The sequence below is a fragment of the Phoca vitulina genome, unplaced genomic scaffold, assembly GCF_004348235.1.
Source record: "Phoca vitulina isolate PV1807 unplaced genomic scaffold, GSC_HSeal_1.0 scaffold25, whole genome shotgun sequence".
Classification (NCBI taxonomy): Eukaryota; Metazoa; Chordata; class Mammalia; order Carnivora; family Phocidae; genus Phoca; species Phoca vitulina.
The window spans coordinates 43842858-43869409 of NW_022589728.1; the positions used below are offsets into that span (position 1 = coordinate 43842858).

Below are 26552 nucleotides of genomic sequence, written 5' to 3' on the forward strand. Positions count from 1 at the left end.
GTTTTACTTAATATAAAGTTCTCACTTATAATTGGTTTATAAATAAAATGCCTTTGAGGAGAGACAAAAATTGTGAAAACAGTGGATCTACTACTGATGTTCTTTCTTTCCTAACCCTTTGTCAGACATGTGCATTGCGATTGCAATTTCTCTTCTCATGATCCTGATATGCGCCATGGCCACTTACGGAGCTTATAAGGTAAGCGGCTTTGAAATAGGGGGCTGGGCCCTCTCCTTGGTCCCTTACACTTGTAACCTGGGCAGCTGCTTGTGAGAAGGAAGAAGTGATGATTCTCAGTTCCTATAAGAGCCTTTGGAAGTTTAAATCTCATATTAATGTTCTGTGGAAAGCCAGTGCTGTAGTCTCAGGAATGCTCACGGAGGCTTGTTGGTTGACCACCTCTGTGTGGTTTACCAGTTGTCATGACCTGGCTTATCGAATGTCTTGTCCTCCACTTCCCTTCAGATGAAGAAAGGATTTGTCTGAGTTGGGAAAAAAGTAAGATGATACTGAACACATTAACATCATGTTTTCTCTCATATTTAGCAACGCGCTGCCTGGATCATCCCGTTCTTCTGTTACCAGATCTTTGATTTCGCCCTCAACACCTTGGTTGCCGTCACTGTGCTTGTTTATCCAAACTCCATTCAGGAATACATACGACAGCTGGTATGTGGCCTTCCCCATCACTGTTCCCTTCAGGATCTAGTCTCGACATACACACGCACACACACGAATTTGTGGCTTTTTCCACTTGGATCAGAGTTACTGATTAGAGATTTCTGAGTGTCATCTTTAAGATTTTTGGTTTCTTAGAATGCTTTTTGGGACAACATAACCTCCTGAGGTTGATAAATGGGGGGTTGCGATGACTGTATTAGATTCACCTATGTAAATTATAAGCTAGTTACTAATTCTTATTTTTGTAAAATGTAGTTTGCTCAGTTATCAGCAAAGGATCATTTTTTTTTTTGCCTCTGCTCTTGTACGGGAGAAATGGAAATGTACTATACACTGGTTCCCGAACTTATTTGACCATAGAACCCCTTTCTTCGTCAAGCACCTTTTTGGGACTCATTTTCTGTTAAATGTTCTTTGTGACCATCTGAGCGAATGTGGATAACTGGATATTCAGAAGCTGGTGGAGGGTGTAATACTTGTGCGCCTTTACATTTTTCACCTTTATTTTTAAAATTGTGAGTGTGCCTTAACATTTAATTTCTTCAAAATCTTAGCATGTTTTAAAGGGAGAGAATGTTCACTCTTTGGAGGTTTGCATTGTTTGAGCTTGGGGAAGGAGCAGGGTTTTTCTGGGACGGGAGATTCAAGGCTGGAGATTTGATGTGACAGCGGAGGCCAAGAAGTTCAGTGGAAAAGAGGGAGATGGAGGGGTGGGGGGAGGGAGGGAAGGAAATGTGGCAGCAGGAGTTTGTGATCTTATGGCTGGCATGCCCAAATCACATATCCAGTACTCAGCAGACCTAGAAAAGCAGACCGAGAAGCCTCTAGTGTTTTTTGCTCCTTAAAAGTGTTCAGTTATCCCCATTATGGTTGTCATTCTTAAGCTGTTAGTAACAGCTTCTCTTTGCTTTAGAAAACAGGAGCATGTTTTGGTAGCCTATAGTGTCAAGAAAAAATGTGTATTTCCCATGTGCTAATCGTATATATTCTCTCCCATGGTAGAGCTTGAGTGTTTCTGCATGAGAGGGTTTCTATGCGACGAGCAGTTTGTAGAATTACCTCTGTCTTTAAGGGCTTGTCTTTTTATTCTGTAATGATGACCCAGTGCCGGGCTCCTCCAATCAACCTTGGCAGTGTGGAGGAAACATGACCTCCCCGTAGCCCGTCACGTGAGGGGCCAGGAAAGGGTGGTGCTGAGTAAGGAGACGCTAAGACAAGCCCTGTGGCAGCCCTGTGACCCCCTGAAGATTGTGTTGTTTGCTCCATCGCGTGTATTGCAGAGACTTAGAAGAAGCAGAAAGCATGTAACATGCAGGCCAGCCTTTAGAACACTCAGAATACTACGTCGACTTTCTGCCGTACCCCACACTGCTCAGTCACTTCGTTCTCATTTGCTGTAGAGCCACCAGTGGTAAAATGATAATGTTGGTGATGCCGACAGTAAGCATAGTATCAGCAAAAAAAAAAAAATCACCAACTACTTTTATTTGTAATTACAAACCAAATCATCCAAGTGAATGTCTTCAGTATGTTCTACTCAGAGATCAGTCTGAGCTGAAGGGGTGAGGCCCACGGATGATCACGGTGCCTAAGGACAACGGTAAAGCTCCGTAGACGGCGAGGCCCCGCTGACAAGCTGCTGTCCAGGAGTCTGGAGGGACGGCACCCACTTCACTCGAATGCCTGTTCTGTTCATGTGGGGTCGTGTGTTTTATAGCTCTTGATGTAGAAGCCGTGTTCACTTTTCTGGGGGAAGGAGTGTGAAGACCTTTGTGGAAGGAGTCACGTACTTCCACTTTAATCCTTTTTTTTATAAACAGTATGATTTCGTGTCGGTCTTACAAATTGACACCAAGTTGTTTTATTCTTACCTATAAGATTAGCATATACAAACCCTTCCAGCCTCTAAGGGGAGGAACCAGTCTCGTGAGCTGATCACAAAGAATGACTCAGATTTTATTTCTTGGGTTTTTTGCCCCAAGTGGAAAGGAGACTGAAAACCACTGGGTGATGTTCACCATGGGGAAGAGTTTCTTTATATTCTCCTTTAACATTTGGAACCTCTTTGTTGTGTCTCAGAATACTGCTAATGTGGAATCCAAACCCATGGTATTGGATGATGAGGAAGAGATAAGGGGGACGTGGCCGCCAGGGCTTCCGTCCATGCATCCTGCCCCAGGCCAGGGAGGTGGAGGGCTTCCAAAGTGCTGTGCGGGCAGTCCCAATTGTAGGAGCTGGTTGTGATCCTCCTTAAAAAGGTTTCCTTTGATCTGGTAGTTAATCAATATGGCCAGATGGTAGGACTTGATCTTTTTTTTTTTTTAATGCTATAAATACCTACTAGTGTAAAAGATTCTGTTCCTTGAGGAGAAGTAACATCAGCAAAAATGCTTTGTATAAATAAGACAGTATTTTAATAGGTTTTTCCTCCTTGCCCTGTGCAAGCCCTTTAGAGTGGTCCACCATTTGCAGAGAATCTCAATGTCACAGGTGGATAGAGAACTACTGACTTCTAACTTTTTGTACAATAAGGAGGGCAAAGTTACATTTTCAGGCCTCACGAATCTTCCTCTGATTTTTCTTTTCACGAGTCATTGCCTGAGTTACGAGCACACTGACCTTTCTCCACACACCATTTGTCATTTTTTCATTAGAGGTGGGCTAGAAAGTTTGTAGTGGTCTTAAATAATAACTATCTGCTTTAACTAATTGCTTTTTAATAAGCACATCTGGTTAATGCCTAAGGAATCTAGTCTGGAATGATTAATGAAATTTGCTAACGAGGCACTTTTTATTTGCAGCCTCCTAATTTTCCCTACAGAGATGATATCATGTCCGTGAATCCTACCTGTTTGGTCCTTATTATTCTTCTGTTTATCAGCATTATCTTGACTTTTAAGGTAAGCATGCAGATTTTACTTATGGCCTAAATATTGTTCAATGTATTCACGAATGCTAAGGAAGTAAGCAAACTTGTGTCAGTTCTTTACCTTGCTTTAGATTTCTGAACTGCTTTTTGATTTCCTAACACTTCTGTTTCTTCTCTTATCTGTATGAGAGGGAAACAGTACCACACTTTCACAGGCCAACCAAGGGTTATTCCAAAATCCATTTGGAGGGGAATACACTAACGTTATACATTGGGTAGTAAGTTATATACTGCAGTACCATTACAGTGTCTGTGTGCACAGTCTTCTGTAATTTGTTTTTAAAATGTTAATATATTCTGAACCGTGTTCTCTAACAATCTAGTATATGAATTTACTAATATTTAATAAATAACTTATTGCTGGACATTAAGACAGTTTCTCCTTTTTCACTTAATGGTGCTACAACGTTTTTTTACTACATCTTTCATGTACTTATGTATTTATTTCTTCAAGACGCATTTCCTAAAATTAGAGGCTATGCGTAATTGGAGGGCTTTTGATAGGATGTCAGATTGGTCTCCCCCCAAATTAGGTGACTGACACTCCGTGAGCACCGTTTGCCACCCCCTCAACAATTGAGTGCTGCCTCTTCTTTTTCATCTTTGCAAACCTGATGATAAAAACATCACTATACTTTGTGCTTGTGTGCTACTAGGAAGTAGAAAATTTCTAAATCATTACTAGACTTTGAACTTTTAATTCTTAACATCATTTCATCTTTTCATTTCTTTATTTTGGCATAAAATTACCCATTTTTAAATAATCAAGCCTCGATAAGCTTGAAGAAGCTGCATTTAGAGAGAATAGTCTTTTCAAGCAAGTAATATGATGAAGAGGAGTAAAGGGAAAATGATCTGGGTGCCTGGGTAACTCAGTCGTTAAGTGTCTGCCTTTGGCTCAGGTCATGATCCCGGGGTCCTGGGATCGAACCCCGCATCGGGCTCCCTGCTCAGTGGGAAGCCTGCTTCTCCCTCTCCCACTCCCCCTGCTTGTGTTCCTGCTCTCACGATCTGTCAAATAAATAAATAAAATCTTTAAAAAAAAAAAAATCCATTGGGAGTCGTTTGAACTGAATATGTTGATATTGCGTATCTTGTTTAGTGCTCGAGATTTGAGCAGATTTTATACACGGATGTCAAGGCTCCCCGCCTCTACAGTTCCACTCTTCCCACCCCAACCTTCTGGCTGCACCATCAGCCCTGAATATTGTCCCTTGCCTAACCTGGCAAAAGGTTGCAAACTCTCAAACCCCTACTCCTGGAAATCTGTCTTTCAAAGGCAGGCTCTTCTTTAATTTCTGCCTGTTTTGGTTCCTCCCCCATGCTTTCAAATCGTGTGTGTATCTTATTCCAGATTTTATCATTTTTACCTATAGGAAGGTTAGTCTGACCAAGCTACTTTCTGCCATTACCAGGAGCTCAGAAGCTAGAACCTCCTAGTGCTCTTGAAGGCATTTTAACTTTGTAGGCATTTTCCTTTGTATTAGAAATGCTTTACCTTGAGATGTTGAGTCAGATGTAGCTTCTCTCACTGCTATTTCGGTCTATGTGGCAAGAGCTTTGGTTTCTTCATTTAATAACCAGCAATAATGGTTAAGAAAACATTCTGTGGGTGACTGTGAGGTTTAAGTGTACTAATGGATGGGAAGATGTATCATCCATTCATTTTTTTCAGTAAATATTTATTAAGGGTCTCCCATGTGCCAGGCCCTATTCTAGGTTACTTAGGTTTAGTTGTGAATAAGAACAGTCTCTGCCCTTTGGTGCTTTTATAAATTGCAAAACACTTAATTATCATAATGATCTAATGAAAGACATGATACAAATCTATCTCCAGCCTGTGGGAAATGTGTCCTTGTCTTAGTATTTCATTACTTACATATCTATTTACTAACTAGACTGCATTTCCTTGAGAATGTAGACTGTGCCTTCAGTTTTATCATCCTCCTAGCATTAAGCTGATGCCTTGCACATGGAGACTCAGTGATTATTCATTTAAATAAATATGAGTCTACATGTTGTGACTTCATATATCAGTTTACCTGATTAGTGGCTCTCACGACCTAAATTCACTGTTTAATAAAGTTTATCATCACATGGGTTCCCAAGGAGCCCAAACCAGGACATGTGTCCATTTCAGTCTGTCCCAAGACCACAAAGGGAGCAATGCTTACCCCTCGCTCTGCAAATTGATGATGGATACGATTTGCCACTGCACATTTATTTGGGAAACATACTAAATATTTAATTCTCTTGAAATTGAATGACAGAAATGTTAAGAGAGAAATAAGGTCATTGAAGTAAGTTATTGGGTTTTTAGAGACAATAGGCCAGAGGTTTTTTTCCCCCTTTGCAGTGTTCAGTAAGCAAATGCTGGGGTGCTGCCGGGGGCCCTTGAGAATGCTGCCTGGGCTTGTGAAGCCCCCGCCCCCAGGTGCTTCCCCTCTGCTGTTTAACCTTCACGTTGTAGACGTGTCCTTGCAGAGGTCTCACCCGGCCTCAAAGAGTAGCTACTGCTCACTGCTAAAATAATGCATGAGTATAGTCTTCTTACAGAACACATAATGAATATGTCCAAACATTCTTTTTCATTTGTATTAGAATTCTCAAAAAGTCTAAGGCTTTTGTTTTCTCACTAAAGAAACGATGGCATTATTGAGTAAACTGAAGATTTGAATAAAATGAAAATATTGTGTGCATTGTTTAAGAAATACGCCCTTCCTATCTCTCTCTCTCTCATTGTGGATACCTGGTTTCAGATTATTGCCGTCCAGAAATATTTCATAAAGTAGCATTATACATTTTCATCTTCACATCATCACAGAACATATAAGTGTAAGAAATAATCACCGTCAAGTATGAATGCAGCTTAAGACAGCATTCTGAGTATACGACGGAATATTTTACCTCAGTCTTCCAAGAAATGTTGGCAAGCACTCCTTTTGTCCTTAGATGTCTTCGTTATAAAACAACTTTGTTGCGATATAATTCACATATCATAAAATTCACCCGCTTAAAGGGTACAATTCAATGGTTTTTAGTATATTAACAGAGTTGTGTGAACCCAGCTCTGTGGTTAAACAATGTAACTTTAGGACATTTTTATCACTTGCCATTCATCCTCACCTTCATAACCCCCAGATCCCTGACCCCTGGCAACTACTAATCTACTTTCTGTCTCTATAGATTAGCCTGCTCGGGACATTTCATATAAATAGAATTATACAGTACGCGGCCCCCTGTGACTGACTTCCTTTGACTTAGCATATTTTCAGGGTTCATCCATGTGGTAGCATGTATCAGGATTTCTTTCCTTTTTATGGCTGAATGATATTCCACTGCATGACTGTACCGCATTTTGTCTACCTAATCATCAGTTGGTGAGCATTTGGGTTGCTTCCACTCTCTGGCTATTAGGAATGACTCTGCTGTGAACATTCGTGTACAAGAGTTTGTGTGGACACGTGTTTTCATTTCTCTTGGGCATATACCGAGGAGTGGAACTGCTGGGTCATATGGTCACTCTTTAACCTTTTGAGGAACCACCAGACTGTTGTTCAAAGCGGCTGCGTCATTTCACATTCCCACCTGCAGCGTACGAGGGTTCCAATTTCTCCACATCTTTTCATTTTTTGATCAAAACATTGTAAAGCTGGAAAGGGATTTTGTAGTCCTCTGCTTCTAATCCAGTCCCAGGTGATCGGAGTGGAAGTGCAAGCTTCTCAGTCTGCACGTCTCCCCCGAACTCCTGCTTTACCCCTGGCATGGCTTTATTCTGGACATTAATTGTAATGACCTTTTTGGATATTTCATTATGAAGATGGAGATGTTTTAGTGAATTTTATTGACCACGAAGCAAATTTATATGCTGTGAATGTTTTTGAAAAAATTAACTTGAATATGATTTGTTTAATCATATGTAATCATGTAGAATAAAAATCCCCAAGACAGAGAGTTAAAATGTGATGAGAAATGGGTTAATACATGGATCGATCTGTGACACTGAGGGCAGCAGACGTTTGTGGCGATTGCTCCTTCCAACTACCTTTTCTCAGAGATTCTCCTGCTCTCCCCTGTCCCCTCCACCACCACCTACCTTCTGGGAGCGGGGGTTGTGATAGAATAAGCTACAGCAGCACCCTTTCCCAGAAAGTTACTATACCCAGCATTTGTAATTGTAAAGACTTCTTGATTTAGTAGAGTTACTGTGTGCACTTACAAGTTAGTAAATAAAAGTTCTGTAATAAGGTTTTCTCTGTGGTGGGGGGGAGGGACTTAAAATTGTCTGAAGTTTGGAAGTGAAAGGCCTAATAATCACTATTTACTTACAGGGTTACTTGATTAGCTGTGTCTGGAACTGCTACCGATACATCAATGGCAGGAACTCCTCTGATGTCCTGGTTTACGTTACCAGCAATGACACTACGGTAGGTGTGGAGTCATGTAAAGTGGAAATCTCCACGCATCTACTATATGACGGCTTCTAGATGTTTCTAGTGTTTGCCATGTTTTTACCATTGTTGAAACAGACTTATGAGCTGCTTCATTATCAAAAGATTCATAGTTGAATGAAATGTGTTTTATTTTCCTTGTAGGATATTAAAATCTAGATAGCTCATTTATTTAAATAGATTTAAATAAATTCTGACTTATTTTAAAAAATTTTTAAAAATATTGCAGGGGCGCCTGGGTGGCTCAGTCGTTAAGCGTCCGCCTTCGGCTCAGGTCATAGTCCCAGGGTCCTGGGATCGAGCCCCGCATCGGGCTCCCTGCTCAGTGGGAAGCCTGCTTCTCCCTCTCCCACTGCCCCTGCTTGTGTTCCCTCTCTGGCTGTGTCTCTCTCTGTCAAATAAATAAATAAAATCTTTAAAAAAAATAAAAATAAAAAAATAAAATAAAATATTGCAGATGGATAATATATATACCTTCCCCATATTTTAAACCATGGTGTAAAACTCTAGATATCAGTTCTGCTTAGTATGACTGCTATCTCCCTTGACACGTGAATTGAAACCTAGAAATGTGATTGTAGAGCTAGAGAAATGAGAATGGCAGAGGTTGCTGTGGGTTTTTTTTTTTTAATTTTTTATTGTTATGTTAATCACCATACATTACATCACTAGTTTTAGATGTAGTGTTCCATGATTCATTGTTTGTGCATAACACCCAGTGCTCCATGCAGGAGGTTGCTGTGTTTTTAAATCTTGTTCTGCTCCTAGTTTTTCATACTTAAGATTTTTAAACCTATGTAATATGATTATGGAAAACATATCCTTCCTGGAAAAGTCCTCAAAATCATTTGTCCTTTATGTAAATTATCTTAAATTGCCTGGCTCATAGGAAGAGTATAAGTCCTCTAGGTTTTTTGTTTTTTTTTTTTAATATTTTATTTATTTGACAGAGAGAGACACAGCAAGAGAGGGAACACAAGCAGGGGGAGTGGGAGAGGGAGAAGCAGGCTTCCCGCGGAGCAGGGAGCCCGATGTGGGGCTCGATCCCAGGACTCTGGGATCATGACCTGAGCCGAAGGCAGACGCTTAACGACTGAGCCACCCAGGCGCCCCAGCCCTCTAGGTTTTAACCTCTCCATGTCTCCTTCGTCTTTGTATTCAGCACCGTGTTCAGCACAGTGCCTGACACAGTGCTTGGAACAAGTAGGTGCTCAAGGGGTGGTTAATGCAAAGGTTGGTGATGGATGACATGAACGTGTGGGATGGGTCGTAACGGATAGGATTGGAGGGGACAAAATGGACAGGACACATGGAACGGTAAATACAAAGGGCATAGTAAATCTAAACCAGAACAGAGTTTTATATTTTGTTTTGTTTTTTAAATTGTGGTGACTTACTCTGTGACCTTACTGAAATAATTTAACCTGTCCTCATTTGACTTCCCTGTGTATAAAATGGGAATAAAATAATTTTATACCTTATATTAAATATATAGGTACCAGCTGATATACTGAGAACTATGTGGAATTTCTGAGAGAAAGCATGTTGTACGTGAATAGTTTTCCTTAGTGTTCACCAAACATTTGTTGAGTTGACTCACATGTGTTTGAGCAATGGTTTAAGAAGAGGCTCTGCCATGATCAGATGCACAAAACCCAGCGTACCAGATGCTGAGGAGGCCCTTTTGGCGGGGGGGGGGGAGTCTGCAGAATCCTATGGCCTGATTACAGTAAACACATGTTCTACTCAACCCTTTAAAGAATTCCTCTTGGTCAGTAGGTCTCTTTAAAGAAATAGCTGTTTGTAATGATCATAATTTTGATAAAATTACTGGCTTAAAGAATTTTTTCCTTCTCTCTGAGTTTCTGGGTATTTAGTTACCTGTAAGTTTCTTTCTGCCTTTTCTTAAAGAAGAAATCCCAGAGTACATTTATTGTCCTGCTGATCTAATGAAAAATCTAAACAAAATTTGAGATTTTTGAGTTTGAGGAATCAATAAAGTTGCTAAACAAGCAAGATGCATTGGAACGTCATCCTAAATATCATGATGTGTGGGACTTACAGAACCTTGAGGAGTATCTCAGAAAGATAATGCCCATGTTGCACGTGTTTGTGTTAATACACTGTCGGTGGTGGTTTTTTCAGGGCTTTCTGAAGGGTTGTGTGTATTTTTAATAGAAGCAAGGTGGAAGGGCTGAAAAGGTACATGTTGTATAGAGATACCTTCAAATCCAAGGATATTTTGAAATTTGTAGAAATTGGGGTGCTGAGAGATTTTAAGAACCATGAGTAAGTCCCAAAATGCATCCAACTTCCTTTTTTGAGAAAGTTTTTATTTTCTCCCTTTGAAAGATTCAGAATTAGACATGGAGTAACAGGTAGGTTTTATTTAGGCTAACATAACATAAAATTTTATAGTTATACTTTTCAACTGGACATCCCCAGCTCTTCTAATAATAGACCTCTTTCTTCAGAAAAGCTTCCAGCTTGGAGGTGGTTTAAAATAACTAGAATTTGGGACCACAGACTGGTGCCAACTGTGATGGTTTCCTGGTGTGTGTTGACAAAGGCCTTGTCTGGGGAATTGTTTGGTCGTGATTATTGGTCATTATCTTCTTGGTCATGCTGTACCAACTTGACATTTTTAAGACAGGAAACTGAGTTGCTGATAATGTTTCTACTTTCTCAAAGTTCCCAGTGAACCTTTCTTTTTCTCTCTGTGTGTGTTTGTTTTTTAAAGAAGGATATTCCTGGGGCAGGGAGATTTATTATTTCTCATAACTGGGTTGCGTTGATAATCTACTCCAAAATGTAGGGTTAGATCACCACCTGAGTCTCAGCTCTTCTGACAGTATTTTTAAAGATTTTTTTTAAAAAAAGATAATGGTATTGTGCTTATATTTTAAAGAGTCCTTATTATACCTAACAAAATGATTCTTTAATATCATAAGATATCCAGTAAGTGCTCAGATTTCCAGTTGTCTCATAAATGTTTTTCTGGTGGTTTATTTGAAACAGGAACTATGGGTCACTCTGTATTTCAAGACTCTCTAATTTTTTGTTAAAGAAACTAGTTTGTCCTACAGACTAGATTTGTCTGATTGCTTGCCTGTAATGTAGTCCTCTGTATTTCCACTAGATTAGCACTTGGATCTAGAGGCTTCCCATATTGATATCCCCCTTTTTTTGCAATATTACTTCATAATTGATCATTTGTCCTTCCATCAAGAGGCAGATAGTGTCTGGCCGATTCTGCCTTTTTGGAATGTCAGCACCATTAATATCTAATGCCTGGATTCAGTGATTCATTAGGGGTTGCAATATGATGACATGCTGTCACTCCTTGTTCACTTATTAGCTGGACTATTTCTATAAAGAGGAACTTTCCCTCATATGCAATTTGCTTACCCAGTGGTACGTGTGACCTGGGTAAATATACGTAGTTTTGTTATTTATCAGTTGTCAAAATGGTGAGTTGGTCTCTCATGCTCTAGTGGTGACCAGTGAAGGTTTTTTTGTTTGCTTGTTTGTTTTTATGTAACGAATGAACTCATGAAGAGAGGCCTATTAGGAGAAGAGCTGAGGGTGTCCAATTGAAAAGTAAACTATCATGATACATTTTATCAGTAAGCCTAAAGAAAACTTTAACCTATTATTCCATACCCTTTTGAGACTTTCCAAAGGGAAAAAAATAAAAGCTTTCTCTAAAAAGCTAGTACCTTGTAGTTAATATCTTATTGATGCTCAAGTTGTGCCGTATTGGCCAATGGGAGCCTCTTCAGGTCGGCCCCCAAGTCTTGACAGACCATGGCTTCCTTGCTGTCTGGTTGACAGGATGCTCCAGGCTCATCTTGTCTATTTATAATCCCAGACCTGGAATCAGCCATTTCTTCAAGGAACCTGCTTCCTTTAGGTGGAGACCATAATCTGGATTTCCAGGGTTGGAGAACATACTTCTTTTTAAGCAGGGCTCCACATGTTTGAAGACTGTTTTGACTAGAACAAAAGGAGTTAATGCTAGCATTCTAACTTTAAAACTCTAAATATACCAGAGCTTTACTCTGACACCCTGAGTGGGGGTTGGAATGGTCTAGTTCTGTCATTTTCCCTGGTCTCCATAGCTATATTAAGATCCTCGTAGCATGTAATGTGTGCTTCTCTTTTGTCTGTGTCTTATTGGGAATCCACACTGACATAATAACATGTTGCCTTTCATTTCCTATCAAATATTTGGCCAGATGGCTTTTCTTCCAGGCTGAATAGTCTCAGGGTGACCTCTGTGGACACATCCTCTGGGGGCTCTTGTTGGTAGAAAATAAATGTTCTTTTTTTTTTCTTCTCTAAAATAGAACACATATTATTAGCCGGATATGCAGTTTCTCAAATACTACTGAGACGGAGGGTAGATGAGTTATCAGATCCTGGAATCATTCCCTGGGTTAATCTAACTTCAGTTTCCCAACCAAACCACAGCATTGGTTTGAAAGAAATGCTTAAGACAGAGGGGTCACAAACTCCGTTAGTTCATAATGCCCCTGGGTCTTTGGTATTTTTTTCCATGGTGCCTGTAGGTCAAAAGAAATAACCTAACTGCCCATTGCATGAAGTAGGTCCAAACAGCTTGAGTGGAAATGAGTGTAATATCTGCCAGTTGTAGCTATGTTTTCCTTGAAATTTAAAAAAATCCCACAGTGCCCCTTTGAGTCCCTGTGTCCCACCTCAGGGAATCCTAAGGAGACACACCTTCCTTTTAGGACGTTGTTGTAGAAATCACACTCTGGATACCTATTATGTAATACCACATTCTCTCCCCTACCTCCATCAAAATTTGGCCTTAAGAGGAAAAATGTATTAAATACTAAACATGTAGATGATAGAAACAGATTTCCTTCACATTAAAGTTACGCATATTGAGATCTTAAAAACTATTTTAATCTATGCAGCCTTGTCGTGCTAATACTAGTGAAGATTTGAATCATAGTAATACCCAGTATTTAGTTTTCTTTTTTTTTTAAAGATTTTATTTATTTATTTGACAGAGAGAGACACAGCGAGAGAGGGAACACAAGCAGGGGGAGTGGGAGAGGGAGAAGCAGGCTTCCCGTGGAGCAGGGAGCCCGATGCGGGGCTGGATCCCAGGACCCTGGGATCATGACCTGAGCCGAAGGCAGATGCTTAACGACTGAGCCACCCAGGCGGCCCAGTAATACCCAGTATTTAGTTAAATCCCAGAGTAGGGAACCTGACTCCTTTGGAATTGGAGCACTCTAAAAGCAGTGAGATTAATATTTAGCCAAAATGGCGTCTCAAATTCTGATTCCAGATAAAAGAATCATTGACTTGAGTAATGTAGGAAAACTCCTATTTAGGGATAAATAGGGAAATTTTAAACTTCATAGAGCCTGTTGTACCATGTCATTTTGTGCGTGCTAATCCAGATTAACATTATATACAGGCTTACGGTGTTGACTTCAGAAAGTATTTTGCTGTGTGGCGCCTTGCTTTGAGTCTGACTGCTTGAAGAACACAGTTAAGAAAAAAGTCAGTGAGGCGGTGACTCAGTTGGTTAAGCATCTGCCTTCGGCCCAGGTCATGATCCCAGGTTTCTGGCATCCAGCCCCTGAATCCACATCAGGGCTCCCTGCTCAGCGGGGAGCTTGCTTCTCCCTCTCCCTCTGCCCCTCCCCCCGCTTGTGCACGTGCACGCGTGCTCTCTCTCTCTCTCTCTCGCTCTCTCCCTCTCAGATATATAAATAAAATCTTTAAAAAAAGGGAAAGAAAAAAGTCAGTGACCCGGTGGAAGCCAGATTATCTCCCCGGCAGCCATTTCCCTCTGAGGGACCTGAGATTAACAGAAGGCTGACCTTGGGCTGTCAGAAAAGCCACAAAACAAATTCCTGGTTGGCTGAGGAGGATTGGGGGTGGGGTGGGATTTAGTGGTGATCCCAACAACTTTCAGAATTTGTGCATAAAAAGTTCTACAGTTTTTTTCCCCCCTCCTGTTACTTTTAAAAATCAGGTTATTTATTCCTTCCTAGGTATGGTTGGCTATGGTTAGAAACAAGTTCCTGACTAGGTAACATGAGTCCCTTTATTCTCCCCCCACCCCTCCACCGTAGAGAGAGGTAAAGGGAAGGTAATAAACTAATTGCCAGCAGGAGAGATTTTTAGTTAGACTTCAGAAGAAGGTCCTTCATGCTGGAGAAGCTAGACTGATGCCAAGATGAATGGACAGTCCTCATCTTGTAGATTCTTGAGGAAAAGTCATCACTTCCTGAAATGGTTTAAGGAGGGCTTCCACCAAAAGATGAGTTACTAGCTGGCTCTCAAGCTCTCTGGCCATTTCAGATTCATTAAACATGCTTCACCAACAACACGTACCTTTCATCACTCCTCTGCCTCTAGCAACGGGAGGGTCCAGAAGCAGTAAGGGATGGGGGAGAGGAAGATTCTCTAAGAAGAGGACTTCTAGAGAGTTTGAAACTGTAGCCTGTGGTTTAGGCTCTGACGCTTCTGGCCTACCACGTACTGGAATACAAAAGGGGGGGGTCTTACTTGTAACATCTCAACAGTAGGTGTCCTTTTGCCTTGTAACTTAATAGTTTGTATGATCTCCCTAAGCTTTTTTTCCCCCCCTCTTTTAATTTTAAAAGGCCAAGACAAATGTGAGAGGTTGATAGAGATTTGGTCAAATCTCAGATAAGCAGAGAGAGCAGTTAGGAGACCGTCTCCAGAGTCAAGGTTCCTATGATGATGGAGATGCTCCAGGTCTGATCGGAGCAACAGTTGAGGGAGTGAGGAAGAGGGGAAGGATTTGAGAGGGCTGGAGGAGGTAGAAATGGAAGTTGATCATTGAGGGGATGTGGAGTGAGATGATTCTCAAGGGTATCTCTCGTTTGTGGCTGTACTTGAAACATAAAAACCACTTCCCTGAGGGTAGGACAAGACCTTTCGGTGTGCCGTCTCCACGACTGTTCCCACAAATGCCATCCGCCTGAGGGCTGAATGAGTCCAGTGAAGCTCTGCTCTTTGCATCTGTTGGACCTCCCCGGTCCGTGGCTTCCGTAGCACGGCCTTTCCCCAAACACTCCGATAGTGGTCGCCATCTGCCAGGCTCTGGGCTGGGTGCTTTGTGAGCTCACTTCATCTCACAGGAGCCCTTAGGTTCTCCTAATCCCTGTGTGCAGGAGACGAAATGGAGGCACCGTGCGGGTCACTTCCCAAGATGACAGGGCTCGCGAGCGGCAGGAGGGGTACTGTAGGCACTGTGTGCCCCGAGCAGCCTGGCTCCCGGCTCTTCTTACGCACCAGCTTCCCCCTCGGCTGTCGTCTGTTGAGACTGCCACCCGGACCCGGACCCTGCGTTCTCTGCACAGGCGCCTGGCGTGGGCCTGCCTGGGGTGAGGAGTGAAGCAGCTACACAGCTCATTTAGATGTTGCTTCTCAAGGAAAGTCACAGACTTCAGACGCAGTGGGACTTTTTACATTTTGCTTGCTTATTTTTGCTTTTTAGCACCGCAGAAGGGACGGGAGGGTGACCGAGAAGAGTTGGAAGAAAAGCAAAGGTTAAAAGGAAGCTTTGTAACAGCAAGGCAGCTGCCTTCTTCAGAGCTGTGCTGAACAGTCTCGCTTCCCGTAACTCAGCCCCACGCATCTTCCAGATTCCTCCTGCGTGCACGCGGCAGCAGGTGTGCTCACCCTCCCGTCCGAATGGAAAAGGATCGTGCAGGAGGTTTCCTCCTGAAAGCTTCTCACCTGCTTTCACGTAGGTTCCACGGTGCAAGCTGACAGGATGTGACGTTAACTCCGCTCATACTTCTTTCCTTCCGTTAGTAAAATACGGCATCTTTAAAAGTATTCTGACCCATATAACTTTTCAGTTATTTCATCCAGTGAGCATCTGGAGGGGTCCAATCAACACATAGCTATTTGTTTTTTGTTTTTTTTTTTTAAGATTTTATTTATTTATTTGAGACAGAGAGAATGAGAGAGAGAGAGCACATGAGAGGGGAGAGGGTCAGAGGGAGAAGCAGGCTCCCTGCTGAGCAGGGAGCCCGATGCGGGACTCGATCCAGGGACTCCAGGATCATGACCTGAGCCGAAGGCAGTCGCTTAACCAACTGAGCCACCCAGGCACCCCAACACATAGCTATTTGAAACCTAAAAGTTCTGGAAGAACATTTCAAATAAACCCAGTTTTCCTTGTGACCTTGGATAAGAGGCTGTTAATCAATTGCTTAATTGTAACCCTCCTATAATAATAGTAAGAGCAATTTATAGTAGTTTTGCAGTAAATTGAGGATACAGTTACCCTCTATTTTCATTGTATTTTACTTTAAAACACATACAGAAGTTGACTTACTTATCACTTGTGTCTACAATAGAGTCCATATTGATTTTTACTCTCGGAACAAATGAGACATTGGATTTTATTTTTTAATTTGTTCTAAGAAAATTGTCTGGGTATATATCTTAATGAAAAAAAAAATGTATAATATGTTCGTGCGACATCGCTTTTAACAGCAAAAGTATCCAAGCTCATTGTCTAATAACTGGGGACTGGTTTGGTTAAATAAGGGTACATCCCCTTGACAAAATGTCTTTATTGTCATAAAAATTATTATGAACAATGTAGCAACAGAAGAAAGGCTTGTGATGTTTTAAAAAGCAGAATATGGGAGTTTCTATTGTAGTTACAGCTAGGAAAAAACGAAGCTTGTAGGCCCAAATTAGATTGTAATAGAAAATTAAACATTGATTGGTTGGGCACTGGAAATCAAAGCAGGAGACATTTCTCCCTTTCCATTGACGTGAGGGAGGGAGGGAAGTGTACAGGGGAAGGGGGAAATGGGTAAAATGGGAAGCTGGGATGTGAGGGAGTGAGCAGTTCCTGCAGCTGCCTTGGCAGCCTCTGGAAGGAATGGTGTAGAATGGTTAAGAAGATGGCACAGTGGGTGGCATCCCACGTTCAGGCTGGGGGAACGCAGAGGAAGCAGCCGGGGTCCTTTCAGAGGGTTACCGTGGTGATAGCATGCCGGCCATTCTTTCCAGCTCCTCTGTGGTTAAATTAGATATTTTTATTTTAGATAAAAGTACAGGCGTTTAAAGATGTATTTATTTAGATATAGTTATTTAAACATTAGGTATTTATGTGCTCAGAACCATTTTAACGTTCAATTTGAGCTGCTATATTATTTTGGTATTTCCAGACCAAATATCTCACTAGTGAGGATTTTTGACCCAATTTGAAATATTTGAAGTATGAGTTCTAAATTATGAGTATAGTCTATAAAAGAATTTGAGCAGCTTCTCTGCTGAGAATTAAGAGAAATAATGACTTCCTCCTATAATTTATAGTAGTTTTGCAGTGAGTTGAGGATAAAATCATCTATCTTGCTTTTGGAAATGATTCCTTTGGCAGACAGGGCTCAGGGGGGATTTCTCACTCGAGCCTCCCAAAATCTGCTTATGTTGTCCTCCTGGTATGTTGGATTCATTAGATATAAGATGCCATCAGTTGTAAACTGCACCATTATTTTAGGCAGTCCTTATTGTACGATGCTGTCAATTACAAGGCAAAGCCTAAATTCAGATGTTAAAATGTACAAAAATGTGTACCTTAGAATTTTAAAAATGGAATTATGTGTATGTCTTTGTTTACTTATTTATATTATAGGTGAGGATATTTAACAAGTTTGAAAATAGTTAATCTAGATTCCTTAAAGATAGCCCAGACTTTCTGTTTGTGATAACCCTATCCCAAGCGCCCAAATGGTTATTTCAGTTAATTGTGAAGATTGATAAGTCAGCTATCTCCCCTTTCCTATTTGGCGTGAGTAAAGGCAGCTCATCCAAATAGGCAAATGTGGTGTGACCAATTTAAGACAAGCATTTAATTTAACTGCTGCCTGTTTTAAACAGGATACATTGTGGACTGTTAGGGGTGTAACAAATGGTGAAGAAGAGAAAATTCTTGTGAGTAATTTAAAATGGACCTTTGGAAGAGCTCCCTAAGTGCCTCTAAATGCTGAGATTGTTTTGAGGCTGTGTAATCTCACATCTGACATTAGTCTGTTTCCAAGGGCCGAATTCAGAGTAATGCTTTTCCTTAGAACGGGCAAAGGGGACCTTTTTCTATAAAGAGCCAGAGAGTAAATATTTTAGGCTTTGTGAGCCATATGGCGTCTGTCATAACGATTCAGCCCTGCTGTTGTAGTGTGAAACCAGCTGTAGGTAATCCATACATGAGTAAGTAAGGCTGTGTTCCCGTCGGATTTTATTTATGGATGCCGAAATTTGAATTTTATGTAATTTTCACATATCACAAAGCATTTTTCTTTTAAACCATTAAAAAATGTTAAGAACTGTTCTTAGGTCACAGGCCACATGAAAAACAGGTGGCAGGCCAGAGTTGGCCCACAGAGTTCCCAGACCTCTGCCTTAGTGGAAATTTAAGCCAAGTTTTCTAGGCATATGTAGGGCAACTATTTAAACCATCTCAAGGAATTTAATAGTCCCTGCTTTTGGCCTTGAGAGACCTCCGGGTTGAGCTTTCCCCTCCTGCAAGTGGGTTGGCAAAGAACAGCACCTAATCCTTTGGCTCTTTTAAAGGATATCCTTTTCCTGAGAAAGTTTTAGTTCCTCCCATATTAGTGATTTTGCCTATAGATTTAAATCAAGCTTATATTTAACAAAATATAGTAGAAAATCAGTAAAAGAATAATTTGCTTGTAAAACAGTCATTAAAGCCTTGAAAAATAGTAGCTAAAGCTATTATATGCAGTGTTATCCACTGTCTTTTTTTTTTTTACAAAGATTTATTCCATAAAGGCTTATTTTAGTTTACTATCAGAAAAAAATAATACACAACTTCCTCTCTCTCTCTCCCCCTCCCCCCTGCTCCTTTCTTTCTGTATCCATCTATGTGTCTGTCTATCCATTCATATATGGAATAAAAACTTTATAACCCAATTAATTCCCATTTTGCCTTATTTCTGGGTCATTTTAACACTTGCAGTATGTCCAGTGCCACAAGCCATCTCATCGTTCCATAAATGCACGGGATAAAGTGATTTGTTGAGCCATCGTACATGCCATGTACGATCCAATAAGCACATTGCTTGGATTTATTTATTTCACTAACCTTGTGAGAGAGAGATGATTATGGCCACTGTTGACAGATGGAGAAAAGTAAGGGTTTAGAGGTAAGTGGCCGCCCCAAGGCCTCGGAGCTGGGATTGGTAGACCCAGATGGTCTGCTCCACAGCCCATGCTCTCAGCAACCACCCCAGCGGGCGCCAGGCTTCTCGACACGGTGGCGAACAGGAAAAATACAGTGTTTGTGTGGCATGGCCCTGTGACTGGACACCGGTTGAGAAGGTCCGCACTTCCCCGTGGAAAAGAAATTCTGTTTATCAGCCGCCTCCACTAGCAGATAAGCTGTCTGCTGGTTCAAGCCTTGTACATTGCGGCTAGTGTGGTATCCTTAGTACCTGGCACACAGCACTCATTGATGAAATGAACCAAGAGTATTTAATAAATCATCTGTCTTGCTCTCTTTTTTATCTCCCTTGGAGGAATTCGCTTAGGTTATGTGAACCAGATCAGCTCCATGCCCGTACCCTCAACTGCCCAGCGTCATCCCCGAGAGAGAGCACACTGCAGGACTCACTCCATTTCTTCCTTATCTGCTGCTTTCCTTCGATTCTAGCGAATGTATATGAGACAGTTGGCCGGTGACCTGGGAGTCATCTTTCAACTTGTTACGATTAGTCTCTTAGATAACTCTCTTCAGCTCTGCTTTCTCTTCAATTTTTTTTCTCTCTGTTGCTGCCAGATTGATCTAAATCATAAAACTGATTTGTCAACCCCTTATTTAAAAGTCTTCAGGGGGTTCTGCCATTTCTTACTGCAACATTTCTCAATGGTGATGTCACTCCACTTGGCTGTGTGATAGCCAGTTGTGACTTGTGGGGTAATATTTAAAATCTAAGTTTGCCAATGGTTTGATTTTTTTTTTTTTTTTGCCCTTTCAGTAAATAGGAACAGATTTAGGATTACCCCTACAATAACATCAGTCTCGGCTGCTTGCGTTCGAAAATTTTCTTGAAACGAGAGGAGGGAGCGGAATTATGATTTCGTCCTGCCGACTCTGTCTTATTTGTGAGGCAGCTTCAAGGGACTGTTCCAGATGTGTTGTCAACAGTCGCTGCTCTTATGAGCTTTCACGACTCCCAGGGCCCTTGCTTCCCACCCCGTACCTCCCCAAAGGAGACAAAACAAGAAAAAGAAGTCTCCATTCACAGTGGTATTTTCTGTAGTTTTTCATGTTTTATGGGTAGAGAAGGGCAGTTGATTTTGTAAAAACAATGTGTGCCCACAGAGGAGAGCTCTCTTACATGTGAACACTACCAACGCCCCTCCCCTGCCCCGCAAAATGGTGAGGACCACTGGTTTCTGTGGAAGAAGGGGCCACCTTCCTGTCGTTGCTTAGAAGACCAGCTGGAATCATGCCTGTTGTTCAGGCCCATCTCTGTAATCCCACCTCACGCACTGAGCTCTCTAGACGGCAGACCACCTACACCTTTACCCGGCTGCCTGGGTCTCTCGTGACATACAGTCTGCATGTGCCTTCCCCGCCTCCTGGCATCAGCGCTGCTAGGCTGACGCAGGGCACTCTGCTCCACATTGCAGCCTGTTACCTTCATCTCTGCTTCTCAGCCCAGCTGGCCGCCGATAGGAGCCCCAAGGTGCGTGGGTAAGGAGCGAGTGCACGGATTCGCTGTTCCAACCAAACCTTACTTTGGATTTTAGAATTACAACTCGGTGCCCACCCCTCTCACAGTAAAAATGGCATCCACTTTTCCTGGACAAAGAGTGGCGTTTGACACCATTCAGTTACTTTTGTTTAGATTTGGTAAAAAAAGGAGATAAGAGGTAGGGATGGCAAATCCTGTTGTAGGGGGAGATGAATGTACTGTCCACTTCTAGCTTTTGAGATAAAAGGTATCGTGAGCTGGCTGTTTCCAAAGGAGTTTCTCGCCACAACCTTAGGGCTGTCCTTCCATGTTCAAGAACAGGAATATCTTCAGGATTCTTGAGAGAGAGGGTCCCTGTCAAGTAGGTTTTAGTTCAGTGACCTTCCCTTATAGGCCTTGATCTGGTCATCTGTTTGCTTCAACAAGTAGGGCCCAGAGCACCTTCAATTTTAGCCTCTAACATGTTCTGCCACCACCAGAGCTGAGAAAGGAAAAGAGAACTTCTTTTCTAACCCAAGTAAATAAATGTGTATATAGAGGGCTTACTGGTGTCACTTTCTTGAGGAGAGCACGTAGCTGAACTAGTTGTAAAATAATACTGGTTTTGGGCGCCTGGGTGGCTCAGATGGTTAAGCGTCCGCCTTCGGCTCAGGTCATGATCCCAGGCTCCTGGGATCGAGTCCCGCATCGGGCTCCCTGCTCAGCGGGGAGCCTGCTTCTCCCTCTGCCTCTCTCTCTCTCTGTCTCTTATGAATAAATAAAATCTTTTTTAAAAAATAATACTGTTTTTTTTTAAGATTTTATTTATTTGAGAGAGAGCAAGAGCGTGAGAGAGAGCACTAGCAGGGGGCTGAGGGAGAGGGAGAAGCAGACTCCCCCCTGAGGAGGGAGCCCAACACGGGGCTCGATCCCAGGACCCTGAGATCATGACCTGAGCCGAAGTCAGACGCTTAACTGACTGAGCCACCCAGGCACCCCTAAAATAATACTGTTTTAATTATCTTGCTATAGTTGGGGGATTGCTACCATTCATTGAGCACCCAAATGCTAAATCCTGTAGTCCACGTTAGGTATGTTACCTCCCTTAGATCCTTACAACCCCACTTGGAAGGGAACCTGTTGTGGTCTTCATTTTATAGATATGCAAACTGCAGCTCAGGTAGATTTAGTAACGGAGGACCCCAGGGATCATAAATCACAGAGCTGGAATTTGAACCCAGGTCTGATTTCAGATCCTATTTGTCCACCACCATATTGCCTCTAGAATTTGATCGTGGCCACACGTCTACTAAGTGATAGAACTCACATTTGAACACCCCTCTGCCTAAGAACCAGTTCTGAGAAAGGGATACAGAAGCGTGAGGCTCTTGCCTTCTAGAAACTTTCTGGAGAGGAGAAAGGTAAATGTGTATGAGACAGTTAATAGTACAAGATAATCTATAATTTAATTGATAAGTTACATAAGTGCTTCAGGAAAATGATTTTGTGTCTTGAGTTCAGAGGGCTATATTATAATTGCTGCCATTTCCAGTATTATATTCTTATGACTTCATATATCTATAAGGAATCTGAAAATATATCATCATAGTGTCTTTATTTCAAGAACTTATTGTGGGGCACCTGGGTGGCTCAGTCGTTAAGCTGCCTTCAGCTCAGGTCATGGTCCCAGGGTCCTGGGATCGAGCCCCGCATCAGGCTCCCTGCTCGGCAGGAACCCTGCTTCTCCCTCTCCCACTTCCCCTGCTTGTGTTCCCTCTCTTGCTGTGTCTCTCTCTGTCAGATAAATAAATAAAATATTAAAAAAAAAAAAGAACTTATTGTACTGTAATTGCATGGCATGATTAAGTGAAGAAGAGTGTCATCGAGGCTGGCATATTTCAGATCTCCGTTTTAGAAATGAATTTAACTTGAGCCTCGGGTTGTTTGGATTTATATGGAGCAACATAAGAAAGAAAAGCCTTCCAGGAGCGAAAAATCACAAGAAGGAGTCAGATTGGTAACGAGCATGCTGTGCCTGGGGAGTAGATCAGGTAGGGTAGGGTCAGATACTGGGCTGCTGTTGACCTGGGCATGAGCAGCACAAAGAATGCGGTATTAAATGAGAGAATTGTTCATTTTCCCATCGCTCACCTGTGTTTCCTTGGGGGTACTTCAGGGCACCATAGTTCTCTAGTTTCCACTGGTGCATGGGGTGCTCTGCATTATGCTTTAATGTGGAGGTCGGGGCTCACTGGACTGGAGAAGAGTCTCAGGCAGGGGTGGGGCCGGTCCTGATCACCCTCTCCGTGAGTGCATATTTCACCTGAGATAATAACTTCAGCCAGCACAGTATTCCCTGGTTGCTTTGTTCAGTGTCTGTACTGCACAGGATCCAAATCCTACCACCCTTTCTTGCTTTGAGAGTCGAAAACCTGGCAAGTCGGCTCATCTTCCAGGCCCCTGCAGAAGCTCCTATCAAGCCAATAGCTCGCCTGCCAGCCAGCAGGGCAAAAGGAATGACGTGGCCCTTAGCCCACCCCCCAACCTCAGGTTGAAAGTCGCCCCTTAATGATGGACATCCTCTTCCCTTCAGCACTGCCATGATTACTCTTTCATGTTTTAAATGTGATCTGTGTTAACACGGTATTCCATATGCAAGCTAAAGCTCATGGCATTGAAAGACTGATTCCTTAATTTCCCTGCCCGTCTCTTGCCTATCAGCCCAGCGGTAAGCACTGCTGACTCCTTTTCCTGTCTCTTCTAGTGTTTGCCTCTGTATTTTACAAATAATGTCTACATCGCTGTTTGATGATTGATTCCAGATCTCTTTTGACTTCTTGTTGAATAGGATTTAACTCTCGGGCACCTGGATGGCTCAGTCAGTTAAGCGTCTGCCTTTAGTTTGGGTTGTGATCTCAGGGTCCTGGGATGGAGCCCCACTTTGGGCTACCTGCTCCTCGGGGAGCCTGCTTCCCCCTGATCCTGCATGCTCTCTCTCTCTCTCTCTCAAATAAATAAATAAAATCTTAAAAAAAGAAAAAAAAGATTTAACTCTCATCCTCCTCCTCATGTTCCCCACTTCCTTTGTCCTCTTCATACCATCATATCGGATTTTCTCGTGCCGTCATCAGTCAGTGTTTACTTTTTTTTTTTTTTTAGTCAGTGTTTACTTTTGAGTTGAGTATTGGTCAGTGTAGAGCTCTATGATATACATTCTCTTGTATGGTGTTTGGTGTTTGATTTTTTTTCCCAGCAAACATTTGCCTTGCTCTTTCAGCTGCCAAGTTTTTATCTGTTACCTAGGTCCCCATCCTTTCTATGTGGCTATTAGATCTGTCAACCACCTACCAATATTATTTTCCAAGTGTTTGGCTCTGTCAGGTCATCTGTCAGTTCTCTTTCTTTCCTAGGGCTTCTCCTTCCCCTGCCCCAGGGTGGACGAGGTGCACACAGCCATCATCCTGGCTACTGGTTTCATTTTAACGTACCTCGCCTTGTTAGGATGCGGGAGCCAGCAAGCAGACTTCTGGTGCAATTTACCTCATGCCTCTTACTGACCCCCTGTTTTGGACCCCCAAATCTCCAGGGATGGTTCTTTGAGAATCTGATGAAAGCTCTGAGCACTCTTCCCAGGAAAATAGTTGCACAAACACAAAATTTGGCATGTCATTTTGTGAATGTCTGAAAACACATATGTAACTTACATATAATACTTTGGGGGATGTAATCTTAGCAACTGTAGAGTTCAAATAAGCCTTTAGTGCCTAAGCTCTAATAGTATAAGTCCAACTCTATCATACCCAAAAATATCCTATTTTTACCAATAAATAGTTCTTTTCTCTTGAGCATTTTATCATTTCTTAGTATTTGATGGAATGAAATTTTAATCCCTTGTGGATGTATGGCCAGCTGGAATCACTTCTCTGTTACATTTTGCAACCTTTGATGTTAATTTATTTCTCCCTCCAACTGTTCTTTATATTGATGTAGCTGGGAAAATGAAGTTTGCTCTGGTAACACTCTGAGTATTTGTTGAGTTGAACTGAAATGATTGAGGAGCTGCCTTCCCACAAGCACACTGTAACCTAGCACGATAACTCCCAATTAAAGAGACACTACAGACAGATTCTAATCTTCCTAATTAACAGCTGCCTTCTGGGGTCACTGGCAAGAGGGATTTTTCTGTCTGCAAGGAAGAAAGTTACACTATCACACAGTCACTCTGTTAAGCTCCTATTAAGACAAACTCCAAGGGACTGTATGTACTTAGATTAGAATTTCATTGTATTGAATATTGCTTGAAGTAAAGTGGTCTGTGGCTGAGATCTGTAATGTGCCTGTGTTTGCCTACTCATTGAGTAGCTGCCGCATACCAGACAGTGACTTTAGTTTGAAGTAGGATGTGACCTATGTTCTTAGTCCTCAGAGATTATTTTTTAGCCATTCATTGTGAGTGACTAAATTTTGAAAAGTGAAAGATGGAGTTTGACTAAATGCCAACTTTTAAAAATGTCAAAATAATTGGATTTCCACCAGTTTTGTTATATGGCACATTAATTGGCATGTTCTATCTTAATTGAGTTGTTTTCTCAGATTTCCAAGTACTTCATTGATCTTAGTAGAAGAGGACAATAGGGAGTGTTTTTAGTCAGTATCGACAGACTGAAATAGAAAAAGTATGGCGGCTTATGTCACCAGCCCTTCCTTGAAATCGTCAATAATATTACCATCATTTAGATTTAAAAAAAAGAAGACGCTGTCGCTTGAGAATGTGAAACTGATTCTGTTTGGACAACTTTCAGTGAAAAGAGCGTGAGGTACCGGGTGAAGACTGTTCTTCAGTCAGCTTTTAGTATGTGGTGGTGAGAAAGCAAAGACAGGCGAGGCTCTCACAAGCCCTGGTTAAAGGACAGACTCATCACCAGGCATCTTGACTTGGTAAAGGGTCCAAGGCTATAGAATATTTGAGACAAAAGGCCAACATTGGGATGTTAAAATACCGATGTAAAGTGAAACTTTAAAACAAGTTTGAAGGGGCACCTGGGTGGCTCAGTCGGTTAAGCGTCTGCCCTCAGCTCTGGTCATGATCCCAGGGTCCTGGGATGGAGCCCGGCGTCGGGCTCCCTGCTCAGTGGGGAGCCTGCTTCTCCCTCTCCCTCTGCCCCTCCCCCCTGCTTATGCTCCCTCTCTCTCTCTCTCAAATAAATAAATAAAATATTTTTATAAATAAATAAAAGAAGTTTGAAGATAAATCGTAAGAAACAGTAACAAACTAACTCAATGTGAAAGCAAGTCTATTTTGACAAACAAAAGGCAAAGTTACAGTATTTTTTTTCTTTTTAAAAAAAAAAGTCATGTTTAATCTTCTGTGTACATTTTGTAGAATCTGAGTGTTGTATTTTGTTCAGGAAAGAGAATAAATTGGATGCAGTGGCTGATTTCAGTCCCTTTTAAGTAGCTCCGCTGTGTTTTAGGATAATCTCTCCAAGGATAATGATAGATTTAATGAGGCTGAGGAGCATAATGCTGAAGCTCGGTCATGCAAAATTTAATATTTCTAGCATCGATCATAGCTGTTGCCACTGGTTAGAAGTTACCGTATCTCATGTGCACACAGGCATGCACACACCAGTGTGCAGACGCAGGGAGGGGAGCAGTGGCTTTTTTGTAGAGAATACGCTTTTCTCCCCGGTCAGGCTGAGACCCTCATGGAGAGGCTGCTGCCAGATGCTGGGTAAAGCGCCTTCAGGTGG

The 26552-nt window shown here is 41.9% G+C and overlaps 1 protein-coding gene across 1 annotated transcript in view; it reads left to right on the forward strand.

Moving 5' to 3' along the window:
• Positions 1-26552, forward strand: part of LAPTM4B (lysosomal protein transmembrane 4 beta) — a 75448-nt gene that overhangs the window by 45949 nt on the left and 2947 nt on the right. Inside the window, exons 3-6 of the mRNA XM_032421609.1 lie at positions 126-199; positions 548-670; positions 3484-3582; positions 7943-8038. Coding sequence (XP_032277500.1) covers positions 126-199; positions 548-670; positions 3484-3582; positions 7943-8038 — 392 coding nt within the window. The remainder of the gene's footprint in view (positions 1-125; positions 200-547; positions 671-3483; positions 3583-7942; positions 8039-26552) is intronic.